Source organism: Malus sylvestris, chromosome 13 (genome assembly GCF_916048215.2).
Source record: "Malus sylvestris chromosome 13, drMalSylv7.2, whole genome shotgun sequence".
NCBI classification, from domain to species: Eukaryota; Viridiplantae; Streptophyta; class Magnoliopsida; order Rosales; family Rosaceae; genus Malus; species Malus sylvestris.
In genome coordinates, this window is record NC_062272.1 from 4985501 (window position 1) to 4997837 (window position 12337).

The window sequence follows — 12337 nt, forward strand, 5'->3', positions numbered from 1 at the left end:
GGGGTTAAGGTGATGCATGGCTTATAACAATATAAAAGATATGGAGGGAAATGTGGATGCACCCTCATCCTCATGAGTCTTAAAACAATACACACGTTAATGACTAAATAACACGTGCAAATGTAGTCACTCAATACTACGATTTGGTGGTTAATTCAAAACACTTGCAAATGTAAATTTTGTTGTCTTCAAAATTAAAAAAGGAGTTGTTATAACGAAATTCATTATTATCACCTTCACAAAAAACTTGAAAATAAAATAAAACGTCGGTGATAGTGTCTAATTCAAAACGATACTCCCCAATGGAGCCCAAGGAGGTAAAATGGTTAGACCACTAACGTTACAATAGTGTGTTGATGCAGGGGCAGGGTTCCAACCTTTTATGGCTTGTAAATTTGTGCTCCTATCGACTATCTCAATAACTCTATACTTCTCCACCTGAGCAAACAAATAAAATGGATTAAAGATTACCAAAAAAAAAAAAAAAAAAAACTAGATGGAACGATGAATATACAAAAGTTTAAATTGATGAACTAATCAAATTAAGTATCGGTAACATATCAATGATATATTTAAAAATTGATGATTTCAGTAAATTAAATTCGCAAATTTACGATTTCAGAAATTTGTAAATTCACAATTTCATCCGGTTTTCCTAAAAATAAAAGAGAAAGTACAAAATAATGTTTTACATACCAACATTTCTACATGAGGATCATATTGTCGATAATACGCGGGGATAACCTCTGGGTTCAGACGGGATTTTCGCATTTTATAAAGTCGGTTCGCCGCATGGAAAGGGTCACGTGCTCGTCGCCGACGAGGCACCAGTAGGCGTATGGAGAACATGGTCTCTTCTTGTTGTCATCCCTTTCTCTGTCGGAGTTAATAAAGAAGATAGCAGTACTTATAGCTCCATGTTTAAAGAAAACTGAGAAATAAATTCATAAATTGAAATAGTTAGGAAAATGTTAAAAATATACAAGAAAAAAAAGACGTATACTCAGCTTATGAAATTACCAGCAGGGGATGGCGGCAATTGTTCTTTTAGTGAGATTATCTCACAAATTAAATCTGTTATGGGCATTATATTATCACTAATTTTGTTCCACAAGTATTTAATTAACAACATGTCTAGTTCTGGCCGAAAGACAGCGGATCTGTAAACTTGAGCCTCCGTGAAATGGGTGTTAAATCTGGCAGCTATCAAGTTGAAAGGTACAGCCATTGACACTGAAATAATGAAATAAAACAATTAAGGGTGACTTAAGCCAATAAGGTTTCTCACTTTACAAGGTTAGAGGAAACATCTATTGTATTCAGCCTTATTGGAAAAATAAGAAATAATTAAAATATTATAGAAGCAAAAAAGAAAGTAGAAGCCAAAAAGTGTAGAAATTGAGAGCAAATAGGGGGGGGGGGGAATTGGCATTTAGCCTAGGGTTGGAGAGAGTCTTAGGGTCCGTCGTGCAGATACATGACGTAAATGTATGAAAAATGGCATTGGAGTCTCGTAGGCGATGGACAAAATACCGCTTTAATCCAGATATTATCCTTGTGTAATTCATCAATATATATAGGTTGCTTTAATGGTAACTCATCAATGTTTTCATCCCACTCAAGATTCAATTGCATACAGTACTTGAGTTTAGTTTCATAAATAATGTGGTATTTGTGTTCAATTTTAGAAATAGTGTAGCACTTGTTTTTAATTTCAAAAATAGTGTAATACTCGTTTTTAGTTTAAAAAATAATTAGTGCTTAGTTTCCGAAATAGTGTACTACTGTTTAGTTTCAAAAATAGTGTAGTGACGTTTAATTTTAGAAATAGTGTAGTACTTTTCAGTTAGAAACAGTGTGTGCGATGGACATAGGAGCGTGTTAGCTTTTTATTACTTTGTATCTATTTTTTTTATTATATTAAACTTTTGTCATTTATTAAATAAAGTAATAAGATGATTTTTTGTTAAAATAAAATTAATTCAAGTCTTTTTCATTAATACTCCTAATTAAATCATGAATTTCAAAAATTAAACTAATTTAACGCCAATTAACGAAGTGGCGAGCATCAAAGTATTCCTATTGTTTTAAGAGTCAGGGTGCAGCCACAGTTATGAATGTTTCATATAAAGTTGGTTTTAATATTGACCCAAAGAGAAGAAAAATTAGTAAATTACAATACTTTGCAAATACAATAGAATAGATTCTTACAATATTAGTTATTATATTATTGGGCCAGCCCAATAAACAAAATAGTCTAGACGTTTCCCCTTCCAGCCTCCTGCTTCCCTATATAAATAATTAATAATCACTTGTTACAGAATAAAAATGGCAGGTTTTAATTTGACGTATGTTGCCATGTACCAGAGACTATTTCTTCTGCTGGGTTTACTGGTGTTGGGAGCAACTTCACACCATATGAAGAAGACCTGCTAGCCGAGTACCTATGGAATAAAATAATAGGAAATCCATGTCCAGTGACAGAGGCAACTTCCGAGATATCGTTGGGAGGGCAGGCTCTGTGTCCTTTGATGATTCCTCTAGGTAAACAAAAATAAACTACAACATCATACTATTTTTGTTATTATTTAATTAACTCATGAATTCCTATTTTATTAGAGTGGTTCAAGTTTGGAGAAGAATACTGGATATTTCTATATCCTGGCCGAGATTGAAGAAGCAAGCGTAAGGCCGTGCTATTCTGGGCTCTGTAAGCTTGCAGGTGAACAGACTGTGCAGCAACCGAGTATTACAGTAGGTCATGCCAAAGAATGGGATTATCATATGTTTGGGGCACCTCCAGGTCTGGAACCTGCATTTCAAATGATCGAATACCGCTTGGATCCGGCCATTGTTCCTCTGGAAGTATTTGGTCATTCGAAATGCGGCCTGGAGGCGCCCCAAACATATGATAATCCCATTCTTTGTCATGACCTACTGTAATACTCTGTTGCTGCACAGTCCGTTCACCTGCAAGCTTCCAGAGCTCATAATAGCACGGCCTCACCGCTTGCTTCTTCAATCTCGGCCAGGATATAGAAATATCCAGTATTCTTCAGAACTCCAAACTTGAACAACTCTAATAAAATAGGAATTCATTAGTTAATTAAATAATAACAAAAATAGTATGATGTTGTAGTTTATTTTTGTTTACATAGAGGAATCATCAAAGGACACGGAGCCTGCCCTCCTAACGATATCTCGGAAGTTGCCTTTGTCACTGGACATGGGTTTCCTATTATTTTATTCCATAGGTACTCGGCTAGCAGGTCATCTTCATATGGGGTGAAGGAGGTGGCTTTGCTGGCGGTTCAACAGTCAATCCTGGTGGTTGCTTTGCTCGTGGTGGAGGTGTCAGTGAAGGTGGCAGCTTTGGTGGTGGTTCTGCTGTGTCTTAAGGTGGTGGCTTTGCTCGTGGTGGAGGTGTCAATGAATGGGGTGGCTTTGGTGGCGGTTCTGCTTTGTATCAAGATGGTGGAGGTGTCAATGAAAGAGGTGGCTTTGCTGGCGGTTCGACTGTCAATCCTGGTGGTGGCCGTAATATCAGGCGTAGACTCGAGTAGGTATATTATTCAGTTCAGTCAGTTCTGTATTCGAGAGCAATGATCACCGTTGGATTGCTGTAATGAAATGAACCCGTGAATTTTCCAGACAGTTACTTTTGGGTAATCGAGGGGAATCAATTTGTACTGGATCGAAAAAGACAAAAAAAAAAAAAGAAAAAAAAAGAAAAAAGAAATGGAAATTATCCCTTTTTCTACGTTCACGTAGTGTTTCCCTCCCACGTCTAATTCGTACTCGAAAGGCTAACACGTTTTGCACACGCGCGGCATGAATAGGTTATACTTTTATCTCCCGTTTTGCACACGCGCGTCAAGACTCACGAATCAAGTTGCTGTCATAGCAATCATGTGTGCCGTTATATCGAAATGAAATGGAGTGCCTTTCTCTCTCTCCAGCCATTGCCAAAATTTTGGGTCAACAAACTAAAATATTCCACTGACAACGTGGACCCCCCAGTTAATAATAAACTGCATATAGGCACACACAAACTGTGTGAGAAAATTTTTTATTTTTATTTTTAAAATAAAAGGATAGAAGAAGAGAGTGATAGAGAAGGTGAAAGTGGGTAGTTTTTTTTTATTTTAGAATAAAAATAAAATTATTTTCACACAAAGTGTGGGACATATGCTAGTTAGCTATTACTTTGTCGAACAATTGTTTTAGTCTAATTTCTTTTATTAACTTTTCTGAAATGACTTTTAGGGAGTTATATTAATTTAGTTTTACAACCATTTGTCGAACAATTATTTTGGTCTAATTTTTATTGGATTAATTTTCTGAAGTGAATTTTAGGGAGTTATTTTAATTTAATTTTAAGAATATTATAGCTAAAAGAAGTTTAATTTTTACATAATTTGCAAAATCACACACAGAAAATGTTTGACTCTGAAAAAGCCAAAAATGTTTGTTAAAATTGTTTGAGAACAAGTAAGGGTAATGCTAGAGATATTAAATTTGTAGACAAAGTTTTGAAAACTTAAGGATATGAAAGATGATGATTGATTGATTACTTAAACGTTGATAAATGTACTCATTCTTATTGGTAACACATTATTTAGTTTTCAAATTTAGTCTTCTTAGCATTACCCAACAAGTAATTGTCAATTCTACAAGAAATTGAGTTGTGGCTCTTGGTTCGATACCTATTGAATCTGGGTTTTTTTTCCTCATTTTCTTAATAGAGTTGGGAATTGTGACCGATGGAGCCAGCTCGATAACAGTTTCAACTCTCATGTGCAACGTGTAAAAAATCATCACCGGATGTTCCAGTGGTTAATGACAAATTTTATGCCCGTATTTCATACGGCACGTCTTGAGTTCGATTTCTGATGTGGTGAATCATAAGATGATGGTTAAAAGATGCTGAAATGGTTTTGTGAGTCTTTCTAGGCCCGAAAAGATAGACGACCGTAACGAAACCACCAACTGGTCTCATTTTAAAAAAAAAATACAAAATCTTAATCTAGCAAACTTCCATTAGTGAACTTTATGCCAAATCCAAAATTCATGTTATGATAAAATTGGTCCTTCCATTGTCATGCCAATCAACCTCTGGCAGGGCTAATAAAGGCATAGAATAGTCACTGGATTTTTCTCACTTTTATTTGTATTTTTTTTTTGGTATATCAAATTTCTCTAAATTTTGACCCGTCTGGTCCATTCAAAAATATGATACTTTGATTCTTTAAACCATATCATCAGCGATACAACAAATGAATCAACAGTAACGATTATACAAATTTCTCTTTATTTATAGAATTACTAACATATACTTTCTAAAAATTATTACTAATTGAAAAATCCCTTATTCTTTGATCCATATCAAGCTATAACTCTCCTTAGACGAAGTTGGTTTTTTTTTTTTTATAGGAAAATTAATGAAAAAAAACTTGAAAACTTTGAGTTTTAACGATAAGGACAAAATAAAAGGTACAATAAATAATACCATGATTGACTTTTTAGTGTAAAAATGTGATTTTTCATTAAAGTAAACAGTCATGAGAACTTTTCGTTAAAGTTGCCTTTTTCTTTTTCTCTTTATTATATCAGCTAATCACTGATTAATGTAATCAACTAACACTTATTATGCAATTCCTTTTGAGATCAGAGTAGCAACATGCTTTTGGGCCTCAGACGGGGTATTTTGATACGGATCAAAAGTAACTAAAAATTGAACTTATTTCAAAAGTAAAAAATCACTAAAAATTAAACCTATTTCAAAAGTAGACTTATAAAATTGGACCTATTTCAAAATTTCTCATGAAATATCACAGAATACTAGGGCTCCACCTCCTGCTAAAAAAACTAAGACTACTAATAGTCAACAGCTCCAATGGTTAACTACTTCACTCTTTAATCTGCACTAAAATTTCCATTAATGTTGTACCCAAAATTTGGAGACACATAATAACAGGACATACACAACGAACGATTAACATCAAACCATCATCATTTGCACTTTAAGGTTCCCTTAGTGTCCCTACTATCTGCTCCATTCAAAATCTCCTCCGTATTTAATACCAGAGTTAATGGCACGGCCCGAATCTTCTGGTTTTATGGAGTTTGCATAGGCATGCCAACCTAAAATGTACGGCAAGATAAACTGCAAAGAACAGAAAACGTATGAGTCCTAACCAGTAAGGATTCAGCAAATGCAGGTATGTTTTATACAAGGATAATTGGGTGGGTGGATGAGTGTGTGAGAGATGGAGGAGGAGGAGAGAGAGACATCACACATTGAAAGCTGATTTGAGAACAGCAAATTCTGCTCTGGTGATAGGAATATAAATGCTCTCGTCCAAGTTGATAAGCTTGTTTTGAACACCTTGATTATGCCATAATGATAACAGCAATATATGTTAAAAAAACTTAGCACCCTCCAATAAGTATAATAAATGGCTTGTGTGCAATAAAATTGTACTGATTTAACAGAAACTATACGTTGCAAACAGACCACGCCTAAAAAAACGTCATCACCTAAATTTCTTCCATGTATTGCATATCCATTGTTTAAACATGCAGCATAATGGTGTTTAGTTATAAACTTTACCGCTGAAAAGTCTGTAGCTTGATGAATAAATGGGAAAAGTTTGCCAAAAGCATTGATGTACCAACGATTGACTATACTTTAAATGACTGAAAATTTAAAAATCGCAGCATCAACTTATATATTATGGCATAATAAGGTGAAGATAAATAAATGTAATGTTCACCACCAAGATTTCAAGGATAAGACAATTACTGAGGTTAAAGAAATGGCCAGATCCGTCTGGAAGAGGCTCCACCTTCAACACCTTCCTGACCTTGCCCTCATCACTGCAAAACAAAACATTTTAGTACATATTACATCACTTACATTATGCACCATCAACAAGTCGGAGATGCACGAAAGTATAATCATGTATATTTACATATCTGTCATCAGATGTTCATATCATTAGGGATAGACTATCAAACTTAGTACAGTCACAATGAACAAATACTTGTCCCACTCTGCTTGTCTAGATATCTTAATAATTTCAAAGAGAAAATGAAGACATTTGTATTGAACGCAAGATTATTACTGTTCCATATACCACCACATGAGACCACCAGTTATTGCAGTCACTCAGATTCAATGAATGCTGATTAGGAGAACCATATACAGATAATCCAACACAGGCAACACCACCACTGTTACTGAAATCCATGATAACACAAAGAAAGGGGGAGAGTGAAGGAGTTACCTTTTCCCCTTAAAAGGATCATGGAAAAATTCAAGGGACTCCTTTGAGCCAAGGCTAACCAGGCTTCCAATTTCTGTCACTGATATAATAAGTGTTAGTTGATTACATTAATCAGTGATTAGCTGATATAATAAAGAGAAAAAGAAAAAGGCAACTTTAACGAAAAACTTCTTGTAATGTTCATTTTAATGAAAAATCACATTTTTACACTAAAAAGTCAATCATAGTACTATTCAAGGGACTCCTTTGAGCCTAGGCTAACCAGGCTTCCAATTTCTGTCACTGATAGCGAGAATACCTACACAAACCAATTGTTGTTTTGCATAATTAATGATCATCATAATTACAAAGTTACAATTATAGTAAGTGGCCATATGCACTTAACAAAAGGTTTTATTAACGGTGGACTGGTATGCGGTAACCATACACCTCAATGTTTTTAATGGAAGTATTATGTAACGACTAGCCAATAATCAAAGTTATAGGATTTCACAATTTGGAAACAGAGGCTATACAAAGGAAATATTTGACCATTGACATTACTAAAAGTTTTCAGTTCTTATCATTCTTGTAAATTCATTATTCATATGAGCAAACGCAGCATGAATCACCTGCTTTCTGCTCCAGTCATATACACGAACACCTGCTGCTGGAGCAAACTGAAGTAGCACAAAACCTTCCCGGGAAAGTTTGAATGCCCCTGACTGTCCGGGACACCAAACCATCAAAGAACAATCAATTAGACGCTCCATAACATATTAACGGTTGAGAAATTATAATCTGGCCAAAGAACCATATTCTTACAGAGAACTAAATAATGCATCAATCATATCAAACATACATCCAAAGGGGTGAACTCTGGAGCTTTGGGCTCTACAGTAAGAGCCGCCTTTCCCTTGTATATCGAGTGACCCACGTAAATCCTAGGTGCCATCCCAGTCACTACACACATAAACCAAACAAATACATTTATTAATCACACTATACAACAACAACAACAACAACAACAAAGCCTTTTCCCACTAAGTGGGGTCGGCTATATGAATCCTAGAACGCCATTGCGCTCGGTTTTGTGTCATGTCCTCCGTTAGATCCAAGTACTCTAAGTCTTTTCTTAGAGTCTCTTCCAAAGTTGTCCTAGGTCTTCCTCTACCCCTTCGGCCCTGAACCTCTGTCCCGTAGTCACATCTTCGAACCGGAGCGTCAGTCGGCCTTCTTTGCACATGTTCAAAATCACCGGAGCCGATTTTCTCTCATATTTCCTACAATTTCGGCTACTCCTACTTTACCTCGGATATCCTCATTCCCAATCTTATCCTTTCTCGTGTGCCCACACATCCCACGAAGCATCCTCATCTCCGCTACACCCATTTTGTGTACGTGTTGATACTTCACCACCCAACATTCTGTGCCATACAACATCGCTAGCCTTATTGCCGTCCTATAAAATTTTCCCTTGAGCTTCAGTGGCCTACGACGGTCACACAACACGCCGGATGCACTCTTTCCATCCAGCTCGTATTCTATGGTTGAGATCTCCATCTAATTCTCCGTTCTCTTGCAAGATAGATCCTAGGTAGCGAAAACGATCGCTTTTTGTGATCTTCGCTAGATTGCTCCGGTCATTAGTGTGGATAAGTATATAAATGGATAGAGATAGGAAAGCAAACACAAGATGTACGTGGTTCACCCAGATTGGCTACGTCCACGGAATAGAAGAGTTCTCATTAATTGTGAAGGGTTTACACAAGTACATAGGTTCAAGCTCTCATTTAGTGAGTACAAGTGAATGATTTAGTACAAATGACATTAGGAAATATTGTGGGAGAATGATCTCGTAATCACGAAACTTCTAAGTATCGGAGTGTGGTGTCGTCTTGACTTGCCTTATCTGTCTCATAGGTAGATGTGGCATCTTCTCTGGAAGTACTCTTCCTCCATCCAGGGGTGGTATCTTTAACTGGTGGAGATGCACAAGGTAATGTATCAATTTCACTTGAAGCTTACTTGTAGTTTCAGGCTTGGTCAAGCGCGATACAAACCATGTAGTAGGAGTCCCCCAAGTCGCCGAGCTAGGGGGTCTGCTGAAAGAGGTGACAGACAAGGTAAGCAATCAGAGCTCCAACTGATTGTTCACCTTCTCCCCATCTTGCAGCAGCATGAAGGATAAAGAGAAGAAAAATGAGAAGAGATGATATGAGATACTTTTGCTTTTGAAGAAGTAACTTTCCACATGCTTATTCTTGAACTGAGCTGGAGGGTTTTCTGGTTTCCTCCAGAGTATAAGGCCGACTGAAGAATTTGAGGGTCAAAACAAGTCCATCAAATCTAGAGTACGTTCCACCCTGCTGATATGGGATACTTTTGCTTTTGACAGAGTAATGAATGTATCGGCACGTGTGCTGTTACGCTTGTCTCCACATGCTTCCTTGTATCCTTCGCACTTGCCCTATCTGTTCCTCAAGCAGATGCGGAATCTTCCCTGGAAACATAAGATGTTGAAGATGAGTACTCGAGAGCAATGCCAGGTAAGTAATCAGGTAAGGGGTTCCAGGCAGTCAGTTCCTGGCTGGAAGCTTGATTCCAAGTGCTGACTGATTGCTCTCTTTCTCCTTGTCTTGCAGGTAAAAACAAGGCCAAAAGAAAAGACAGGGAAAAAGCATGATATGGGATACTCTTGCTTTTAACCCTGATGATATGAGATATTCTTGCTCTAGTATAGCTTGTTTGCAGAGGTATTATCGGGGGGAAAGAAAGCTGAATATTTCGAAAGGCTTCGTTGGGAGTGCCCTCTCAGATATGATGAAGGGTTGAGCATTTTTGCAGGTCTGCCTGTCCGTTGGGGATGGAGGTCGACATATATAGGAGTCTCCCTAACAACAAGTAGTAATGCTATTCCTTTACCCTGCTTGGTCATAGCACGGTAGTGGGAGCTGCCAGTTTCACATGTTTTAACTCTGTCAGAGCACTTTGAAAAAGTGGTCTGTGGTATCTGGCTCTCGAGATTCGGAGAACGATGCCTCTTCGATTTTTGAGAAAGCAATCATGCTGGGGGTATGACTCTCGAGATTCGGAGAGCAGTGTCTCTTCGATTTTTGAGGAAGTAATCATGTTGGGAGTCTGGCTCTCGAGATTCGGAGGGCGGTGCCTCTTCGATTTTGGAGCAAGCAATCTTGTTGGGAGTGTTGTCTCGAATGTGAGTAAAGGTTGGGCATGTTTGCTAGTCTACCTTGCCACGAAGCACAAAGGTTGACACACAGAGACTTTCCAATTATCCAGCAATGGTACTGTTCCTTTACCCTCTCTTCGATTTTGAGAAAGTAGTCATGTTGGGAGTCTGGCTCTCGAGATTCGGAGGACGGTGCCTCTTCGATTTTGGAGCAAGCAATCTTATTGGGAGTGTTTTCTCGAATGTGAGTAAAGGTTGGGCATGTTTGCTAGTCTACCTTGCCACGAAGCACAGAGGTTGACACACAGGGACTTTCCAATTATCCAGCAGTGGTATTGTTCCTTTACAGTTGTGGGTAATAATATGGTAGCTAGACCTTCAAAATTTATGTGTCTAAACTTTTGTTAGTGCTGTTTCTTTGCTATTCTTTTACCTTTCTTGGTCAGAGCGATGTAGTGGGAGCTGCAAGCTTCACGTGCTCAACTTTGGCAGAGAACTTTGGCAAAGTTATTTGTGGTACCCATGAGCTATTGTTGCGTGTGGGAAGTGGGTGATTGAACAGTAAGATTCATGTGCTTTCTACTTCACCAGAAGTCTTCGACAGAATGCCCATAATTTCTGCAAAGCTGAGTGTGCGTGTGACAGGTGCTGACAAGGCTAGAAAAGTAGGCGCCTCTTCGATTTCTGAGATCGGCCCTCGTGGTCTCTGAGCAGCCCAGCTTTTGAGAAAGCGAGCGCCTCTTCGATTGATTCGGAGAACGATGCCTCATCGATTTTTGAGAAAACAATCATGCTGGGGGTCTGGCTCTCGAGATTCGGGGAGCAGTGTCTCTTCGATTTTTGAGAAAGTAATCATGTTGGGAGTCTGGCTCTCGAGATTCGGAGGGCGGTGCCTCTTCGATTTTGGAGCAAGCAATCTTGTTGGGAGTGTTTTCTCGAATGTGAGTAAAGGTTGGGCATGTTTGCTAGTCTACCTTGCCACGAAGCACAGAGGTTGACACACAGGGACTTTCCAATTATCCAGCAATGGTACTGTTCCTTTACCCTCTCTTCGATTTTTAAGAAAGTAGTCATGTTGGGAGTCTGGCTCTCGAGATTCGGAGGACGGTGCCTCTTCGATTTTGGAGCAAGCAATCTTATTGGGAGTGTTTTCTCGAATGTGAGTAAAGGTTAGGCATGTTTGCTAGTCTACCTTGCCACGAAGCACAGAGGTTGACACACAGGGACTTTCCAATTATCCAGCAGTGGTATTGTTCCTTTACCCTTGTGGGTAATAATATGGTAGCTAGACCTTCAAAATTTATGGGTCTAAACTTTGTTAGTGCTGTTTCTTTGCTATTCTTTTACCCTTCTTGGTCAGAGCGATGTAGTGGGAGCTGCAAGCTTCACGTGCTCAACTTTGGCAGAGAACTTTGGCAAAGTTATTTGTGGTACCCATGAGCTATTGTTGCGTGTGGGAAGTGGGTGATTGAACAGTAAGATTCATGTGTTTTCTACTTCCCCAGAAGTCTTTGACAGAATGCCCATAATTTCCACAAAACTGAGTGTGCGTGTGACAGGTGCTGACAAGGCTGGAAAAGGCTGGAAAAGTAGGTGCCTCTTCGATTTCTGAGATCGGCCCTTGTGGTCTCTGGGGAGCCCAGCTTTTGAGAAAGCGAGCGCCTCTTCGATTTTTGAGATCGGCCTTCGTGGTCTTTGAGCAGCCCAACTTTTGAGAAAGCAAACGCCTCTTCGATTTCTGAGATCAACCCTCGTGATCTCTAAGCAGCCCAGCTTTTGAGAAAGCAAACGCCTCTTCGATTTCTGAGCAGGCGCCTCTTCGATTTCTGAAGCTTCGTCGAGTGCAGATTTTTATAGGGGCTGGCATTAAGTTCCAAAG

The 12337-nt window shown here is 38.4% G+C and overlaps 1 protein-coding gene and 1 long non-coding RNA gene across 4 annotated transcripts in view; one reads left to right on the forward strand and one right to left on the reverse strand.

Moving 5' to 3' along the window:
* The window catches only part of LOC126597356 (uncharacterized), a 33291-nt gene extending 21604 nt beyond the window's left edge, over positions 1-11687 (forward strand). The window contains exons 2-3 of one of the 2 annotated variants that reach the window (XR_007614224.1): positions 10496-10712; positions 11628-11687. This is a non-coding gene — a long non-coding RNA (uncharacterized LOC126597356). Of the gene's footprint in view, positions 1-10495; positions 10713-11409; positions 11560-11627 lie in introns of those variants that run through there. The other variant, XR_007614223.1, reaches the window with a different exon arrangement.
* Positions 5923-12337, reverse strand: part of LOC126597350 (single-stranded DNA-binding protein WHY1, chloroplastic-like) — a 31136-nt gene continuing 24721 nt past the window's right edge. The window contains exons 9-11 of one of the 2 annotated variants that reach the window (XM_050264136.1): positions 6806-6879; positions 6300-6388; positions 5923-6166 (exon numbers count right to left, since the gene is read on the reverse strand). In XM_050264136.1, coding sequence (XP_050120093.1) covers positions 6047-6166; positions 6300-6388; positions 6806-6879 — 283 coding nt within the window. In that variant the 3' untranslated portion in view covers positions 5923-6046. The remainder of the gene's footprint in view (positions 6167-6299; positions 6389-6805; positions 6880-12337) is intronic. The other variant, XM_050264137.1, reaches the window with a different exon arrangement.